Source organism: Grammomys surdaster, unplaced genomic scaffold (genome assembly GCF_004785775.1).
Source record: "Grammomys surdaster isolate TR1022 unplaced genomic scaffold, NIH_TR_1.0 371, whole genome shotgun sequence".
Classification (NCBI taxonomy): domain Eukaryota; kingdom Metazoa; phylum Chordata; class Mammalia; order Rodentia; family Muridae; genus Grammomys; species Grammomys surdaster.
In genome coordinates this window covers 5,293,790-5,313,598 of record NW_021604790.1, presented here as the reverse complement: position 1 = coordinate 5,313,598, position 19,809 = coordinate 5,293,790, and the positions used below count along the sequence as shown (strand labels likewise).

General features: G+C 50.2%; 1 protein-coding gene across 2 annotated transcripts in view; it reads right to left on the bottom strand.

Moving 5' to 3' along the window:
- The window catches only part of Mrc2 (mannose receptor C type 2), a 60,820-nt gene that overhangs the window by 6,375 nt on the left and 34,636 nt on the right, over positions 1 to 19,809 (bottom strand). For both annotated transcript variants that reach the window (XM_028780640.1, XM_028780641.1), the window contains exons 2-20: positions 18,670 to 19,071; positions 16,245 to 16,418; positions 15,920 to 16,084; positions 15,609 to 15,722; positions 14,991 to 15,134; positions 12,354 to 12,542; positions 12,041 to 12,195; positions 10,654 to 10,761; positions 8,488 to 8,603; positions 7,969 to 8,117; positions 6,945 to 7,162; positions 5,919 to 6,061; positions 4,653 to 4,755; positions 4,297 to 4,435; positions 4,140 to 4,175; positions 3,709 to 3,869; positions 3,545 to 3,612; positions 1,681 to 1,781; positions 1,249 to 1,391 (exon numbers count right to left, since the gene is read on the bottom strand). In XM_028780640.1, the coding sequence (XP_028636473.1) occupies positions 1,249 to 1,391; positions 1,681 to 1,781; positions 3,545 to 3,612; positions 3,709 to 3,869; positions 4,140 to 4,175; positions 4,297 to 4,435; positions 4,653 to 4,755; positions 5,919 to 6,061; positions 6,945 to 7,162; positions 7,969 to 8,117; positions 8,488 to 8,603; positions 10,654 to 10,761; positions 12,041 to 12,195; positions 12,354 to 12,542; positions 14,991 to 15,134; positions 15,609 to 15,722; positions 15,920 to 16,084; positions 16,245 to 16,418; positions 18,670 to 19,071 (2,828 nt within the window). The remainder of the gene's footprint in view (positions 1 to 1,248; positions 1,392 to 1,680; positions 1,782 to 3,544; positions 3,613 to 3,708; positions 3,870 to 4,139; positions 4,176 to 4,296; positions 4,436 to 4,652; positions 4,756 to 5,918; positions 6,062 to 6,944; positions 7,163 to 7,968; positions 8,118 to 8,487; positions 8,604 to 10,653; positions 10,762 to 12,040; positions 12,196 to 12,353; positions 12,543 to 14,990; positions 15,135 to 15,608; positions 15,723 to 15,919; positions 16,085 to 16,244; positions 16,419 to 18,669; positions 19,072 to 19,809) is intronic.

The following is a 19,809-nucleotide window of genomic DNA, read 5'->3' as shown; positions in this document are numbered from 1 at the left end:
GCAGGGGCAGGGGCAGGGGCAGGGGCAGGGGCAGGGGCAGGGGCAGGTGAACCTTTGTGAGTTCTAGGCCAGCCTGGTCTACAGAGTGAGTTCCAGGCCAGTCAGGGCTACACAGAGAAACCCTGTCTTGAAAATCCAAAAAGGAAAAAAAAAAAAAGAGAGAGAGAGAAAGTTGAGAACAGAGTGTCAGTGAGTGGGCATAATGCGAGGAAAAGTGGGGACAGGGAAAGGTTGGCCACTGAGTACTGGGGTACGGTTATGGACAATCTAGCTGTTTGATGCTGGTGTGCAGTAAGATGACCCCACAATAAAGTGACCTGCGGTGAGGTAACTGCAGGACAGAACAAATTGAGCATGTCTGTCATGCTAGAAGGAAGGGCTTGGGATGACTTCCAGGGGAAGATGCATTTGCCCTGATTTAAGCATTATACAATGTATGAATGTACCAAAGTATTACATACAATGTATACACACATACAAACATACAAAGTATACATACAATGTATGAATGTACCAAAGTATTACATACAATGCATACACACATACAAACATACAAAGTATACATACAATGTATGAATGTACCAAAGTATTACATGGCACCTCCCAAATATCTATCATGTTTGTGTTTTTATGTACCAGTGGGAAAAAATAAATTTAAATGAAAAAGAAATGGAATTTCATACTGCAAAACAAGAGAATGAAATGTACGCAATCATATGCCCTTATTAAATTTACATATATATTAATTATTATAATTGATCAGTCACGTGGCCTGGACATATTTTCGTTCTACTAATAGAGAATTTTAAAAGATACTATTTTCAATCTTTCTCCGTTTTCAGTTCTTTCTCGTGCATATTTGACTCCATGTGATGATAGCCTCATAGTATAGAAGTAGCTATACATTTTATCTGCATGCTCACATACATATACATAAATAACATATACACACATACAGATTGAGTATGAATGCTCAATATCTTGTTTTATTAATACAATTCATTATCAAAAGGCTTTGACAACTACTGGTCTAGAAAACTCACCGAAGTATTTAGACAACCTCGCTCCCTGGAGAGCCAGGTACTATACACACTAAGCCACTTTCCAAGGAGCCTCACTCTCATTGGCACAGAGAGGTATGTGGGGACAGATGCAGCTGTGGCGGAACAGCTGGGGCACCTGAGGCTTGCCCAACACCTGTTCCCATCCTCTCCCCTGGCTCTCCTGTGTCCCTTCCCAACTCCCTACCTTGTTGAGGAACTGGTTCCAGCCTGAGGGGCAGCCTCCTAGGGCTGAAGGTGGCAAGTCTTGGGGCTGAGCTTCTTTGGAGCTATTGCTGCGCTTACAGATGTAGGGCAAGGCTGTATGACACCTCTGGTCCCCCCAGTCCTCTGTGAAGGGGAGAAGAGTACCGTAACCCTGGGGTCGGGCAGGGAGCCCTCTTGGTCTCATGCCCTGATGATATGGGCTGATCTCGGGCTCTCTGTGTCCGTGGAGCCACAGACCCATCCATTGATCCGTGGAACCACAGACTCATCCATTGATCTGTGGATATAGCCCTTCTTGGATTTGCTCACAAAAAGAAGAGACTAGTTCCCCTCCCACCCCCACCCCCATATCCCTAATCATGTCCCGCTTTGTCATGCTGACAACACCCTCTCTGGTCCTCACTGTCCTCACCTTGTCTGGCTGTCATGTACACACACTTCTTGTCCTTGCCGATGGGTCGAGGTTTTCCTGGTGCCCAGGAGACGAAGTTTATAATAGAGCCATCTGTCCACCTACAGAGTCACAGAGCACAGACAGGTTCAGCCTCCTCCATACACAGCACTGGAAGCCATAGAATGGAAGCAGGAATGGGGCTGAAGGAGCACAGAGCCCAGAGCCCAGAGCCCAGTGCAGCCAGAGACCTACAGCCTCTGATTAAAGCCCCACCTAGCATACACTCACCTCTCTCAGATGCCTGAAAACCCTACAGCAAAGAAGTGCCCAGATCTCCACCAACCCCTGGTCTTTCTGCCTCAAATGCCCTAATTCATGTAAGGCAGGCACTAACTAGAGTCCTGTAGAGCAGCATATGCTTGGTCCATGTCCTGGCCAGTTTTGTGACCCCAGGTATAACAGGAGAGTGCCACCATTATGTAGTGACCAGTGCATGCTGGATGATGTAGTAAGGACTTAAAATTGAATTTGTCAAACCAAACACTGTGATATCCAGTGGCTTTTTGCTAGTTCTTGTATCTTAGGGCCACAAATGCTCTATTTTAGTGGGTCTGACAGAGAATTGGTAGTAACATTGTGACCTGTCACACCACATGTCCCCAGAGTCACCAAGTAGGAAGCAACAACCAGGTGGATGACAGCAGATGTAGTAACTTAGCATTTTGCCATCTAAAGCTTGACAAACTGGTATCTGCTGTAAATAACCTACATGGTTATGTAGGCAGTGTTCTGGGGCAAATCGTGGCTTTTGCCATTTTAAAACTGTACATCTAGTTAGAAACTAGCCTCTCCATTGAGATGGCTAGAGAGAAGGCTCAGCTGTTAAGAGTGTGTACTGTTCTTCAGGGAACTACAGTTTAGTTCCCAGTGCACACACACATGGGTGGCTCACAGCCGCCCCTAACTCCCACTCCAGGGAATCTAGTATCCTCTGTTGGACTCTGTAGGTATCAGCACACTCATGTATAAATACACACATAGAAACACATTCATATATATGTATATAATTTAAAGTCAATAAAAATTAAAAATATTTAAAGAAATCCAGGTGGTGATAGCGGCACAGGCCTTTAATCCCAGAGCTCCGGAGGCAGAAGCAGGCGGATCTTTGTGAGTTTGAAGATAGCCTGTTTTACAGAGTGAGTTCCAGGACAGAAAAAAAAATTAAGGGATACTGCAGTATTAAAGGAATAATACAGTAATGATTAACCTTTAAAAATAAAATAAAGCTGGGTATGGTGACATATACCTTTAATCCCAGCCCTTGGGAAGCAGAGGCGAGGGGATCTCTGTGAGTTCAAGGACAGCCTGATCTACATAGGTAACCATGGCTATATGGTGAGACCCTGTCTCAAAATAGGGAAATGCCTAAAATAATCACTATATTACTCTATAACTAAATAGCTATATATAACTATGTAAAATACACACATACACACACACACACAGAGACACAGACACAGACACACACAGACACACACACAGACACACACACAGACACACACACACACACACACACACACACACACACAACTTGTTGGCGTTTTGAAGTATTTGTTTTGTAGTCCAGAAATCAACCCCAGGGTCTCAAGAATGCTTGGCAAGCTAGACAGGTCTCGCTATTGCCACCTTCAGGTAAGAAAGCAAAGGCCAGAAACACATCACTGAATCAAGGCCATGCAGCCAATGAGGAGCAGAGTTGAATTCAAATGCAGGTCTATCTGTCTGTGTTTGGTCAGCCCCGACACCTCTAGCTTGAGGACACAGAGAGCCACTCACACTCGTGACCCCCGTTACACCTGCTGTGCACTAGTGTTCCCACCTGAAACGTCCGTCACTCTCCGAGGTGTGCAGGCCGATCCACCAGTGCTGCTCCTGGTCTGAGGACAGCTGGGAAAGGAGGCAGGCAGGTACGGGTTAGCAGCTTCCCTGACCTCAACCCTGGCCCTTTCCCAGCCCATAATCCTTGCCGCCTCTCATGCCCACCTTCTGCAGGTTCTGCCCCAGGAAGTCCAGTTCCGCCTGGCTGTGAACGGAGGTCAGCTCAGCCTGGAACCATGTGCAGATGCGCTGTGCCTGTGTCCACGAGGAGTGGTGCTCAAAAAACTTGTACTCTGCATCCTGAAAGCGTACCCACTCCAGACGGCCTGTGGGAGCGGCAACAGTGGTGGGGCAGATGCCAGACCACTAGATAGGCCCTTGAAAGCTCTGGGCTTGGACAAAGCCAGGGCATGCAACAAATGGCTTTCAAAGATAAACCTGGGACAGGCTTGATCCTTCTTCCACAACCCAGAAAGCAGAGCCGTGGTGTCCAGTGCTAACTAACTGAGTCCCTTTTGGGGTAGAACCCCCTTGACCTGTTTGGTTTTATTCTGAGCAAAGGTAGGGATCAGGTAGCCTAGGAGGTGGGGTCTTACCTTGTCTGCCAATGTCTGGTTCCCGTACATCCACACCTACGGAACAACAGAGCCAAAAATGTTATGGAAGAGGGGAGCTGGATTCCCCCAGATTCCTTGCTTCAAAGCCCTTGTCCAGCATCTGCCCCACCCCACCCCACTTACTACCACATCCAACCTCTAGGGATCTTGCAGATCCAGTCGAGCTGTGTCTGGCACTGCATGGGTACCCACTGCAGGGAGGCCAGGTCCAGCACTGCACACCCCCGGACGTCATCGTCATCATGCCTGCTCCGCGCTAAATTGTGGTAGGAGAACTGGAAAGAGGGATGTGCGAACAGGTAACCGAGAAGCCCGGGCTGAGCTGAGAACCACCAAGCCGGGCGAGCATCCAGTCCATAACCGGATCACTTTTAACCTACCCACACTGGCCAAAATCCCTGCCCATGTCAGGCCCTGCTATGCCCCAGCAGGTGCCCACCCACAACCGAGCCCTATCCGCCTCCCCATCCTGACTCCTCCATGGCTCCTCACCCCTAGGCCATCGCTCCAGCGCCAGCTGTGACCCTCTCTAGGGTCTCTGCGGTTCAGGCCAATCCAAAACCAGTGCTGCTCATGGCTCCCAGGTTCTGACTCACTTGGGTGGGGACAGAAGAGAAGGGAGGTAAGAGTTGCTGGGAACCAAGCATAGCACCCAGCTGCTGCCAGCTATCTGTTGGGAGGTCTCTGATGCCTGAAGCTTCTCAATGGATACTGCAAACTGATGTCCAGAAAGCACTGTAGGGGTGTGTGTATGTGTGTGTGTGTGTGTGTGTGTTCTTTGAAATCCCCTCCCTGGAGACAAGGAGAGATGGAGCAGGTGCCCTGCTTAACTCAAAAATCAGTACCTTGCTTCCCTGGCCCTTGACCTCAGAACCTTGGTCAAGAATCAGTACCTTGTCCGCAGAACTCTGCATGCTTTTTCACTTGGGGAATTTAGGAAGTTGCTGGGCCTATGGGGTTGGGAGAAATTTAAGGATCTGGAGCTCAGAAAACCTGGATTCAGATCATGCTTCGTCATGGACCCACTGTGACATTGAACATACAACTAACTCATGGGTCCAACACGAGAACACTGGGAATGCATGAGGAACAGGGTGTGCCAGGGGATGTGAATAGCATCCATGTGATGTACTGAAGAGTGGTGGACACACGTTGCCATAGTTACCAGTCAAGCGATAAAACCCTGACCGCTGGGAGGAAATATCCCCAAATTAAGATCTCAGGGAGCCTGGGTCCACTTGGAAATTTTTTTTTCATTGATAGTAATTGATACAATGCTGTGTGCTATAAGTCCTCAGAGCCTCCGTGGCAAAGATGGAATCTGGACACATTCTTCATCCCTTGCCTGAACAGATCCGCTCTTCTTGTCTCTCAGGATGGTTTATTGAAGCGTGGGTTCTTACCACATGTTGCAGGGCGGTGGGGGGGGGGGGGAGGGGGGACCTGAGATGGGAACAGTGTCTGCAAGGACCTTGCTGGCTGTGTGACACTGCTTAGCAACAGAGTCTTCCATAAGTGGGTCGTCCCTGTGCATCTGACCAAGATTCCAGGCGACCATGGCAACTTGAAGGAAAAAGGATGGTTCTGGCATCATTGACAGATGCAAGTCATTCCAAGCCTCAGCTGGGCCCTCTAAAGGTACTGTCAATGCCCGCCTTCTGACCCCAGTTGTGACAGAACCCAGAATCTGGCAGCCGCGCCTGCCCCCACCCAAGTGCCGGCCACCACGCCCATTCGGCCACCACACCCATTCGGTACCCAAAGATCTTGTTGAGCATGTTAGCCACAAAATGCTCCTCCTCATAGCTGGCCAGACTCAGCAGCTGGGCCCCCAGCTCCCGGCAGACCCCCAGGGCCTGGATCCAACTCTTCTTCTCCTGCAGCCGCTCTGAGCTGAACACCTGCAGGAGCAGAGCCAGCTGTCTAAGCTATGGCCATGGGCCAAAGGGCATCTGCCACCTCCTCATGCTAAAGACAATTCTATCTATCTCAGGAAAGCAAGTGACACTGTCAGCTCCTGGCAAGAGCCCCTGGACCTCATCCTCAGACTTTCAGTTGGGCTCTAATCCCAGCAAGCCATAACTGACTGAAGACAGTACCTTTTCCCCCCTGGGCTTCAGTTTCTATATGTAATAAAAGGCCTTGGAAACCAGGCATTGTAGCAGATACATGCAAACCTAGTACTTGGGAAGTAGAGGCAAAAGGTCAGAAGTTCAAGGTTATCCTCAACTACATAGTGAGTTTGAGTCTAGCCTGGGCTACACAAGAGAAGCTGGACATAGCAGCTTATGCCTGTATCAGTCCTTGGAAGGCTAAAGCAGGACTGCCAAGAGCTGAGGCTAGCCTGGCTCCTGCAGGCCAGGACCCTGTCTCAAAAGCGAACACTAAAATTTCAAACAACAAAAACAGATCCTTGGCTCCCAAGTTTGGCAAATCACCAGGCCCTATCCAGACCTTTCAAATCCAAGCCTCTGATTGGCACGCAGAAGAGGTACTAGGGATAGGACCCAGGGCCTTGCACATGCTGTACTAGAAGATTCTCTTTTTATCGGGCTCCCCAGGGGTTCTGAAGAACACTCTGGGGTCTGGCTCCCTCAACTCTTCACACATCTACTAAGTACTTATACACAGCAAGCCTCGGAACCCACCAGCAAACTCTTCACCGGCAATTACTCTAGTCTGCAGTCTAGGCTGGCACGTCAGGGTCACGATGGTCCCTAGGTCCCCCCAGATGAACTTCCTCTGTGTTCTCCCCACCCCCACCATGTCAACAGGGTGTCCCACCTTATAGCAGTGCCGGAGTTTGGGGTCTGAGACCCAGCCCTGGGGACAGGAGCCAGTGAGGCTGGGTGTGGGGTCTGGCCCAGGCAACTCTGGTGTCACTGGTGTGCCCAGGCTCTGTCGACAGATGTAGCGAGCCCGGAACGATGTGCAGTTCTTCACCTCCCACAGTCCCATGGCACTGCCCGTGGCCAGAGCCACACAGCCCCCGCGTCTGTACCCTGAGGAGGAGAAAGAGCTTGTCTCTACAGGGATGAGCTCGGGGTTGGAGTGGGGAGGTCAGTACTCAAATTGGGGGAAGGCATGAGGCAGAGTCCTAGTTCCACGACTACTTACGGTATGGGGATAGTTAGCCTTTCTGAGCCTGTCTTATTATATACCCCATTAGGTTATAGGAAGGTTGAGAACAATACTGAGCCAGGCGGTGGTAGCCTGGCTTTAATCTCAGCACTCGGGAGTCAGAGGCAGGTGGAAATCTGAGTTTGAGGCCTGTTCTAAAGAGTGAGTTCCAGGACAGCTAGGTCTTCGCAGAGAAACCTTGTCTCAAAAAAAAAAGAGGAGGAAGGAGGAGGAGACTGAAGCTAGGTGAAATGGTACATACTTATAATCCCAGTATTTAAGGGACTAAGGCAGGAGGATTGCTGCAGAGCCAGCCTGAGCTACATAGTGAGACCCTTTCTCAAGAAAAAGAAAAAAAGACAGTGAATGTGAAACCTGAACAAATACTGTAGAAGTATCTGTAACCATTGTGCGCCCATCCCCTTCCGTAGTTACACACTACGTCGACTCTGTAAGGAATACACCATTATCCCCATTTCAAGATGAAGAAACCGGGGCTCAGAGCAGGCCCAGCTGGCAAATGGTAGTGCCAAGGGTCTGAGCAGGGCTACAGGCTCCAGAGCTAGCAGGTCACACAGTACAAAGGAACAGCTTTCTGGGAAGGCCTCACCCTAAGTCCTGACACAGCTCTGGGTCCACCACAGCCCCTCTGCTTCAAGGCCAGAGAAATAGGGTGTCAAGGGCTCACCAGGCTGGTCTCGGTTCCAATGGGTATACGTGACTTCATCCCCACTGAGCCAACGGAAGGAGCCAGTGCTGTTGAGGTCTTGTAGGGCTGTCCAGAAGTATTCACCATCCCAGTTATAGATGAGGCTGCTGACGAAGGCCTGTTCAAACCTTCAGAAACAAGCCAGTCAGGGTACGGCACTTACTAGTGGCTTCCCACAAGCCCTGGACCATGGGGCTGATGCCCCATCCCAGAAGCTCAGGTACTGTGCACAGCCAGTAATGTCCCCAGGGAAATGGGGATCCAAAGGACTCACACAGTAACCAGACTCCCACTACTGCCCACTCTTCTTTCCTGGTCATTCAGTCCAAACCTGAACCTATCCCTCTCCTACCCAACCCTGGGATCACTTAACCACAGTGTCTGGGGCACACTGAGTCTCAAAGGATGCTGGTCCCTCTGGGCAGGATGGCAGGATATCATCATATCAGGCCAGGTCATGGGAGAGGGCTAGCCAGGACTTCTGTTCACCCTCTCTACCTGTTGGTGATGGTGACCAGCTGAGAGCCATGGTCAGTACACAGGCGCCGGGCATCACTGTACATCACTTGATCCTCTCCCAGCCAGTAGCAGGATGGGCTATGCCAGGTCCAACCCTGGCTCAAGAGAGAGGGCAGAAGAGGGGTGTCTGTGGGAGGAAGATCTCACCCTCACCTGCCAATGCTAGAGCAAGGGTGACATCAGGATACGGTTGTGTGTGTGCAGGACAGAAGGGACTGATTTGGCACCAGAGAGCAATGCCTGTGCCAAGTTCTGCAGCTGGTTACTCTCAGCTCTCCCTGTCACGACCAACAACTGTGGGATCAGGGTGGAAATGCTGCTGTGGGTAGCTAGCTGATTGGCCTGTCTAAGCGTGGCTCTGAGAAACAAGTAGCACTTAAACCAAGAAATACAGGAGCTGGGCTTCTCAGGGATAAAAACATATTTATTGCACGTGTGGAGCCTTGGGTTCAATCCTCAGTACAGGGAGGAGAAAAGAAAACAACAAAACAAAACCAATCGGGCTAGAGAGATGGCTCAGACGATAAAGCGCTTGCTAAGCAAGCATGTGGACCCGAGTTCAAATCCCCAGCACCCATGGAAAAACCAGGTGTCGTGGCATGTACTTTTACCCTCAGTATTGAGGAGGAGAAGACGGGTGGATCATTGAGGATCTGCTGGTCAGCCAACCTAACCTACTGGAGAGACCCAAGTCCAGTGAGAGACCCTGTCTCAAAATAAGGAGGCCAACCTCCTGAGCGTGACCTTTGGCCCCCAACATGAACACATATACACACACGCACACACACATAAGCATTTACCCATGTGCACACACAGTCATAAACATAAATACATAAAAATAACCAGGTTATTGTTGGCAAGGTGGCTCAAAGAGTAAAGGCCTTTGCCACAATGCTTTGAGTCCGAGTCATGGATACCACGGTTAAAGGAAAGAACTGACCCCAAAAGTTGTCCTCTGGCACAGTCTGACATGTGCGTGCCACACACATATGATATACTCAAGCATAATAACGACAAATTAAAAAAAATAAGATAAAGAATCAATATTTATAAAAAATAGCATGTAGCTTGGACACCAGAGCTGAAAGCTACAGAGACACAGAGGACGTGGAGGGGGCTGAGTGGTCCTCAGGACTCTGCAGTGTAGAGTCTAGTAGGATGCTCCTGGGGAGGGAGGGAGGCCAAGGTAGCCCTTCATCAACGAGAGAAGTGATCGTCTTAGGTGCAGGGACAGCTCCAGAGTAGCAACAGGAGCCAGGACAAGAGAAGTAGTTGTCATGCATCAGGGAGGCCCCCAGATGCCAAGCAGGGCCTAGGCAGAGACCCCGGCTCTCCCAGTGTTTCCTCTCGGACACAATATCCGCACACATACATTCCAGGCTGGTCTCCAATCACCTATTCACTGTATTCACACCAGGACAGAGCTAAGCCCTGAGCTCACTGACCCCCAGACTCCTCCGCTGGGCCCCTGCTAGCCTTCTTCCCTCTCCTGCAGTAAGTGTGAATCCTGCCTCTTGAGGAGAGCTCAGTTAGGGGTAGGCTTTTGAAGGAGTTTAATCCAAAGGAAAACAGGAAGGATGGAGACCTGCAGCAAGGAAGCCGCTGCACAGAAGGCCACAAAGGGAACGTTATGCATAGGCTTCCCAGAAACCACTCACTCGCAACTGAGGCATGCCAAACAGGGTGGAGGAGGCCCACCACATAGTTAAGCTCCATCACAAAATTACAGCCCCCCTCATTTACTCAAAACTTTGCTGGAGCCCAGTGGGCTAAAGGATGAGGAGGGAGAAAGCCCTCCCCACAGAGTGGCCTCTCTCCTCCAGAGGAACAGCCAAACACACTCTGTCATCAGATTGGTGCACTGAGGAGAGAGGGCTGGGCTGCACAGAGCTAGCCCACAGCTACTCCTACCATGACTAGACGAGGCTTGACCATTTATTTGGCTACCTTGGACTGGACTGTGGAAAGAGACTCAGAGCTGAGGCAGGGCCCTCTGGTAACCCCTGCCAGGCTCCCCAGTGCCATTCCCTCAGGAAGGGGCAGTTGGGAAATCAGGAGGCTGCAGGGTTCCCTCCATCTCTCCCCACCCACCCAGGGAGCCCCTGGGGCTGAGCCCACCTTGAACAGTTTCAAAAACACCCTCACCTTCCGGCAGCCATGGTCCTCCTCGGCAGCACCCTGGCTCAGTCGGCCAGCCTTCTTGCAAATGGATGGCAAGGACTGGTTACAGGGACTGTCATTCCAGCGTCCTTCCTAGGACACATGATCAAGAAGATTCACCCCAAATCTCTCACTCTCCCAAAATTTTCCAGCCCATTTTCTACACCTGAACCCGAACCTGAACCTGAACCTGCTGTGTGATTCCTAGTAACTGGCCTCATTTTCTATGTCCCAGGTTGTCGAATGGAGAGAGCAGAGTTAGTTCAATAGGCTTCACAGAACAAGTTGTTCAGAGGCTAGAGAAATGGCTCAGCGGTTGGGAATACTGGCTGCTCTTCCAGAGGACCCAGGTTCGATTCCTAGCACCGACAAGATGGCTCACAACATCTATATCTCCAGTTCTGGCTGGATCCAGTGCCACAGGCACCAGGTATGAAAGTGGTCTGTAAACACACATACAGGTAAAACACCCATATGCATAAAAATCAATTTTTAAAAGGTTCTTGAATGCTTATGAACTGTTTCTGAAATTCTCTAGTTACTTTGGATTGTGGGTAATCTTGATAACTGAACTGTAAAAACTGAGTCCATAGGTCTTATCCCTAGGACTACTGAAGAACCAGGGAGAGCAAAGGCTGGTGTGTCCAGACCTGAATCTCAGATGGTGAAGAGGAGGAATTCGACCCTGGGGCCTCCCAGTCAGCACTGAGTCTGCCTTTACGCCCCACCCTGACAGCACAGCATCTGTTCATTCCACTAATCAGGAAATTCCTGGCGCATAGAAGGTGTTCTCACCAAATCATTTAAAGTTTTAAATAGAATTCCTTAATGCAAATAGATCTGCTGCTTAGGCCCGGGACTACATGATAGCAGGAGAGTATGCCCAGACTTCAGGGCTCTTCAGAAAAAACCCTGCCTCAGTTTCCTCTCCCATCCACCCTGGGTCTGAGTCAAGGCATGGCAAAGCGACCTCTATCCATGATTTCTTGAGAAGACAGAACCCTGAACTGAGAAAGGTCCTGGAGGGCAAGGGCTGGAACCTAGTAGCCTTGCTTCCCAGCCACGGCACTGCTTGGGTTCTGGTGCCATCTGCTGGTGGGAAGGAACAGCTGGCAAGAGACCAAGAATGGGCCTGCCACGCTTGCCTAAGGCTTCTGGAAAATTAGCTCTTCCAGCCCTGCAGGTGACTCAGCTGTGGAGGTGAAGGTGGGGCTCTAACTCTGCCAGCCAGTCCTGTGGAAGGAAGGGGCCCTGGGGTACACAAGGGCTCATAATAGACAGTTCTTTTTCAGCTTGGGGGTGGGGGGGAGTCACTGGGAACGTGGGGGGAGAGGGAGTGCTATGGTGCTATTGTGAGAATGGAGAGTCTTACCGGCCCCCAGATGGTGACACAGTCCTCCAGGCTGTCACGGAAATTGTTGGGCTCAAAGGGGTGCCAGTGAGTAAAGCTCACGAGACTCCCGTCAGACCACTCAAAATTCATCTGCAGTTTCAAATCATTGAGGCCAATCCACAGCTCCTCCACCTCTGAGGTCCAGCAGGAGAGGAGAGAAGTGGAGAAGACACTGAGATCAGCCTCAGGCCAGCAGTGAAGGAAAAAAGATTATGCTTCCTAGGTAGGAAGGGATTAGATATACAGACCCTCCCTTACCTCCACCCAGGACTGAGGTCAAGCAGCCCCTCACCTTGTTTGATCTGTTTGGTGATGAACTCCAGCTCAGCCATACTGTGGATGCTAAGGAGGTCGCCCCCACCCCGCAGACACGCCCTCTTGGACTCCTGCCAGCTACGCTTCTCCGCCTGCAGGCGGTAGCAGTGGCCCCGGAAGGGCTGCCAGCTGGGGTCACATTCCACCTTGACATTGGTCCACCTGTCTATGGAGACGCACATGGAGGTGCTCAGACAGAATCCAATGGGTGTGACACCTCCCCTCACCCCCCCAACCTGTCTCATCCGTAACATCTGCCTTCTCCATGACAATAGCCTTAAGATATTTAAAACTCAGTAACAGCAGATATAGCCAGACCATCTCTGGCTGAGGCTCTAAGAGAGAGATGGGCAAATGGTGAGACACATCAGCCTCCTAAGCCAGCATCTACTGTAAGTAGGGTTTCCTGCTAAGATAATCAAACTTAGCTCAAGGACACTAAGCTTAATCAATGAAACCCCCATCAAACGGAGCCACAGGACACTCCCTTTATGTTGGCCTCAGCAATCTTGGATAAAAGAAATGAGGAAGAGAGCCTTGGGTGAACAATGAGGCCCAGTCTGACCAGAAGTGGAGTGAGCAGCCCAAACACGGCAGGGCCCATACAGTCTGGCAGACTGGTCACATCCCATTTCTAGAATCGCTCACTAGCTCCTTCTTTCTCCACACCTCTTCTTGCTTCTGAAGTCCCTCCCCTGCACCCACAGATGTGCTTTTGGGGGTTTATCTGCTAGGGACTGGAGTTTAAGGGGAGCTGACGGCGAACAAGTCTTCACTTGGGTCTTGGCAGAAGAAAACAAAATTTCATCAAACCACCCACAAAAATCAGGCTCGGGCAGGATCCTGTCAGGGCAGGAGGGAAGGTGTGAGCCTGTCCTATCCTATGCATTGCCCCAGATTAGCAGCTCCATCCGGGTCAACTGAAGGGTATTCCAGCCATGCCTCTGACAAGAGACTCCTCAAAGTGGGTGGGCTGCGAAGGGGACAGCCAATCTCCATGTGCAAGAGATAGCAATTGCCTTTCATTATCTTTCAATTAGGGTTATGACTCTGGGCTGCAGCCCAGAATAGATTTTAGTAGCTATTCAAGTCCCAGGGTCCTGAGGGAAGAAAGGGTCCCGTAGAAATGTGGCCCCTGCTTTGGAAATGACATGTCTTTCATGGTGAAACTGGCCATTCACTTAGAATACGACTCCTGCAAACATCTGGGGTGGTGAATGGGAGGCAGGAAGACAAATCCAAGCCAGAGACTTGTGTTTAGATCCTGGTGGTCAGAGAAGAGCTCCCCAGATGAGCCACAGGGGAAAGAGTCCTTGCAGGGTCCCATCTGTCCTCCTTTCTCTGGAGGTTTCCACAGGGATGCCCTATTTTCTCTGTGAAAATCTCTACTTTAGCAACCCAACAGACACATAAGCTGGACTACAGTAGCCCTCTAGTTTACACTGCCTGGGAAATGCCAGCCACAGAAAACACTCCTTGGACCAAGCCAGCTCTACACTAACTTTGCAAGAGAAAATGAATCTGTTCTCAATTTGCAAATGAGGATTCTACACCTCAGAGAGCCAAGGCCACATGACAGGAAGGGGCAGTCCTCACCGCAGGTCCTGTCCATCACCCCACACTCCATCTCTCTATCTCAGGAGGCCCTCAGATTTATCTCGTTCAATCACACCTTTGAGCAAGACACTCCTAGGCTTAAAAGCCAGAAGGTTCCCATGGGCTACGCAGCCCCACTCAGACTTCAGAGACCGGCAGCGACCTGCCTTTCTGCACTCCCGTCAAACGCCCTGCTTAAGAATCACCCGAGGGAGGGGGGTGTCTTGTTAAATGCAGGTTCTGATTCAGTTAAGCTGGGGCGGGTCCTCCCAGTCTGCTTTGCTAGGCCTCCAGGTGCCGCTGGGCTGGTGTCTAGTGGCAAGCATCCACAGCTCCCACTTGCAGCTCCTGCTGCCGGCATCACTCCCCTCCCACGCCTCCCTCTGCCTTTGTGTGCAGGTGCACATGTGTGTAATGTGGAGGTCAGAAGACAAACGGGGTTTTCCTTTGTGGTCATTCTCCTATCATCATCATCATCATCATCATCAGGTAGGCTAACCTGGAGGTCAGTTAAGCCACAGGGATCCTTTTGTCTCTGCCTCCTCAGAACTGGGATTACAGGTACTCCCTACCACACTTAGTGTTTTATTTTAAAGTGGATGCTTTCAGGTCTTGAGCCGAGCTATGGCCCCAGCCTTTCTTCTGTCTTTTAAACTTACTATCAACCTGAAAATCTCAAGTCCAACATCACATTTATAAAACCCTCAGCTCGCAGGCACTCAGTCACCCTCCCCAGTTCCTGCCTACTACATATTTTGGTAGCCCACAGCTCAGGGCATGTTAAGTATTAAGATGTCTATGACCCCCATCAGACTGCAGTCTCTACAGGGCCTAGTGAATATTATCAGTCTTTTACACAGTTCCCAACATACGTTCACCCAATGATTAATGACACATTTCTATTTTTCCTGACTAGCTCAATAATTAATAGAGGATCAGAGTCACTGTGTCTGTAGAACAAGAAAGGCTGAACTGGACTGGGACCCTGATGCCCTTAGTCCTTTGTGACCTGGCTCACCTGGCTGGACGGGCTCAGCTGTGGCATTGGGCTTCTTCTTGCAAACATAGGGCAGGGCGATGCTGCAGTCATGGTTCTGCCAGCCGCCTGAGGACTCAGTCCGGATCACTCCACAGTTCTCCTCACCTGGGTTGTCCGGCTGATCTGTGGGGCAGGCAGGGTGCCAGCACCCCAGGAGAGGGAAGCTCAAATTGTGTCCCTCCCAAGCCCTCTTCCGGAACTCTTCTCTCCCTCTACTCCCCCGGATGTTGGCATTAGCCAGAGAAGCCCAGCCTCCATCCAACTTTGTATATTGCACCACTGGATCACCCTGCTTTCTAGCCTGAGCTCATGCCACCCTGAACCCCCTAATCAGCAATGTGTACTTTAGCCCTTATCTCCCTGGTCCTGGGTATATAGATGCAGCTGTGTGTCTAAGAGCTGTGAACAGAGACAAAAACCGGGTCCGCTCACCAAGCCCTGGACCAGGATTCATCTACCTGAGAGAGCACAGACATTTCATACCAAGACACTCTGCAGGCTATCGGGCCATTCCAGGAGAGGGCAGAAACCCAGACTTCCCACCTCTGGAGGAAGGCAGAAGGAAGCCAAGTGTCCATGGGGGTCCCCATGCCTCACCACTCTCCCAGTTGAGGTACTTGAGGGGTGAGTTGTCTGACCACTGCCAGCCTCCACTGGTGTCCAAGTCATTAAGGCCAATCCACAGGGTAGAGCTGTAGCCCGTGAGGAGTCCTGTCAGAAAGCGTGCTTACTGAGAAAGGAAACCCCTGCCCATTACCACTCTCTCCCCACCAGCCCCTCCTGTCTTGTGGTAGGAGGAGGGGCTGATCTCAGACTTGCTGGAGTCATCGTGTGCCCCCCCCCCCCCCGCACCACCATCCCCCCGCATGGGTCAGACCTCAGCCACAGGGGGCTGCCCTTCACCTCACCATTGATGTAGGTCTGCTCATGGATCTCCGTGATGCTCAACAGGTCTGCCCCCTGCTGCTCGCAGCTGGCCCAGGCCTCCCTCCAGGACAGTGTAGATTGGAAGTTAAACTGGTAACAGCTGTCAGTCAGCTGGTCTTTGTCCCAGAATGTCTCACAGTCGTTACCTGCCACCACCACAGACGGACCATAGGTCCCTCCACAACTCCCACAAGCTACACCGTCCATTTTTGAAAGTTTTTCAGCCCGCTCTGAGTCCCCCACCCCCACCCCAGCTTCTCATCACCCGCCTCCCTCCAGTGCTCTCCCACCCCGGCTGCTTCTCACTCTTGATGGGGCAGAAGCCCCAGCGTTCATCTTTGCCGTAATCCTGGGTGGTGGCACACCATAGGTGGCCATCTTCTCGGCCAGTGCTGGTGCAGCCGTGGAACCACTGGTTGTCGTATTTGAAGGGGATAGTGCACGGCTTTCCGTGGGAGTTTCCCTGGATGGTGTAGACCTCTACAGGGGAAGAGAGACAGGCCTTGGTGCCTGGAGCCCCACAGGTAGGTCCATCCCACCTCACCCCTCAGGGAACACCCCCTTTAGCCCAGGAGAATGGGAATACAGGAGAAAGGAGGGGTCTGGGATGTCAGGGATCGGAGGTAGTGACACCAGACAATGGCTTTAAAGAGAGAACCAACTCTTGCTATTGGGACAGCTGAGGGACAGGGGACAGACCTACTGCACACCCCTCTAGGAGGGGCTTCCCAACCCTCCAATGCCTTTTTGGTGCCACTGAGGGCTGAGCCAGCCAGTCACGCAACCAAGGCTCCAGGCTGTCCCTAAACAGTCTATCTTGGAGCACAAGTGTCTTTCCAGGACAGAATTCCAACGATGGATTCGGTCACAAGCTCTTGAGTGACTAAGATCCCCATTAACCACCTGCAAAACCTGTGTGGGGCAGCCACAAGGTCTCTCTGGAGAGTGAGTGGGAAGCAGCCACAAGGTCTCTCTGGAGAGTGAGTGGGAAGCAGAGGCATTTAACTTTAGGGCACCCTTTTATAAGCAGTAGTCATCTTAAATTCTTTGAATTATTTTAATATACAATCAGGATTTTAAAAAATTGATTGCATATTTTTATGGGGAGGGGAGACACATAACATATAAAGGTCAGAGGGCAGCTTTTGGGAGCTGGTTCTCTCCTTCCACTATGCGGGTCCCCAGGTTGTCAGGCTTGGCAGCAAGTTGTCTTCACACATAGAACCATCTCACCAGCCCTGAAGACACGTTTCTATTGTCTTCCTGACGAATGCAGCTTAGAAGCAGCTCTCTTGGCCACTTCTCCTCTCAGCTCAAAATGCTTGCAGCCCCCTTCCCCTACCCCACTCTCTTTGAGAGATAGCCCAGGTTGGCCTCCAATGCACAGTGTAGTCAAGGCTGGCCTTAGTGCTCCTCCCCTGCTGAAGTCCGAGTCACAATGCCCGCCATGTCTTAAAAGTCTCCACTCTCTAAAGCCCTTAACTGGGCTTAACACACTCAAGGCTCAGCATAATCCTCTTTGTTGAATTAGCCTTTTTCCAGAATAATCAGATTAACTTCCACAGCCACTTTCCCTGGGCATAGGGAGAACCCTCGCCTGTGCGTTCTCTGCCCCTTTATGGGATGGTGTGAGCTAATTTTGAAATTTTCTTGATTTTTGCTATTTAATCTTATTACATTTATTTGTTTATTCATTTATTTATTTAGTGTGTTGGTGTGTGGGTATTATTGTGTGAGTCTGTGTGGTACGTCCATGTGAGTATGTGTATGTGTGTGTGCCTGTGCAAGTGTGTGTTGTGTGTATGTATGTATGATAGGGCAACTTTTATGAGTTCTCTACTTCTATCATGTAGGTCCCAAGCAGCAGACACCTATATCCACTGAGCCACCTTGCTGGCCCCAAATTTTTAATTTTGTTTGTGTGCACACACATACACAGGTGTTTGCATGTATGCAGGTATGCACTCACATGCGTGTATGTGTGTGTTGAGACGAGATGTCAGCACCAACCTCCACACCCCTGTTTGGTTGTCTTCAGTCTCAGGACTTTTGCAAAGTTTCCTTCTCCTGATGATGATTTACATAAAAGTCACATCTCCTAAGAAAACAGCTGTCCTCCATTTTGTGAGATTATAATTTTATTTGCAATGTTTAATTCTGATTTTTTTTTTTTTTTGCCGTCTGGGTTATCTATGTATGATAGGTCTTTCTTTCTTTCTGTTTGTTTGTTTATTATCCAAGACAGGGTTTCTCTGTGCAACTCCTGAAACTTGCTCTGTAGACTAGTCTGGCCTCAAACTACCTGCCCCTGCCCCTGCCCCTGCCCCTGCCCCTGCCCCTGCCCCTGCCTCCCTAGTGTTAGGATTACAGGTGTGAACCACACCTTGGGTTCTCTCGTTAACCTAGAGCTTACAGAGGCAGCGAGGGGATCCTCCTGTCTTTGCCTTCCTGGTGCTGGAATTATAAGCATGTTGCCATACATATATCTTTTTTATGCCAACTCTGGGATTTAACCTGGGTCCTCATCCTTATGTGACAAGCACTTTACTGACTAAGCCATCTCCCCAGCCACTAATTTTTTTTAAGTAAATTAAACCCTTTGAAGTTAATTTTCCTAATTATTTAAAACTTATTCCTATTAAACAGTGACTGTCAAGGGCCCACATCAGTCAAAGGCCTTGTTATCCTAAACCTGTCACTTTGTCACCTCTTGCCTGCAATAGCTCCTCACCATAGTAAGGTCGAGCACACAGGTCTTCTTCACTGCCGTAGATGTTCCAATGGCCACTTCGAGTCTGGTCACCGCGCTCCAGGGTGCCAGGCTTGGATGCGTTACTTGCACGAGCCCCCAGAAGCAGGGACAACTGGTCCCCTAGTGTACGACACTGCCATCGAAGACTCAAGGCCTCTCGGTCACATTCATACATGCCCAGGGAAACGGTGGTGTTAGTGACCGGCCAGCCTGTACCCAGGCACTGCATGGCACCCAGGTTGAAGAGTCGATTCCGGGAGACCCACTTCCAGCGCTGGGTAGGGAGACTGGCATTGCAGACTGGGGTGACTCGAACCTGCACACCCTGGGCCTCCAGACAGCCCTGCATCCCCTGGCTGAAGATGAGGAAGACATCAGGTTCTGGAAGGAAAGGCAGGACAGGAAGTCATCATACCTTTGCCTCGATGACTGCTAAGGCCTACAAATACCGATCATCAGTCAGCACTTGTCTCGTGTGTTAAATCGCTTGGTCCTCTCTGTCACCGTTCAAGGTAGGGTGAAGGGCACTGCTATTGTCCCTGTACCCAGAGGTGGCATAATCCATTGTTGTTCAGCCCCACATTCACCTGGAAGTAGGACTCAGGCCTCTGCCCCACTGTAAAATCAAACCCAGCTTTACATAGCACATCCAGTGCTTCATATATATACATGTATGTGCTTCATACACATCCAGTGCTTCACACACATACATGTGCTTCACACACATACATGGATATCATACATATACATTTGCTTCACACACATACATTTGCTTCACACACATACATGGGCATCATACATATCCAGTGCTCTACACACATACATGTGCTTCATACACATGCATGTGCTTCATACACATCTAGTGATTCACACACATACATGTACTTCACACATATACATGTACTTCACACACATACATGTGCTTCATACAGATACATGGACATCATACATATACATGTGCTTCATACACATACATGTGCTTCATACACATACATGTGCATCATATACATACATGGACATCATACACATACATGTGCTTCATACATATACATGTACTTCACACACATACATGTGCTTCGCACACATACATGTGCTTCATACAGATACATGGGCATCATA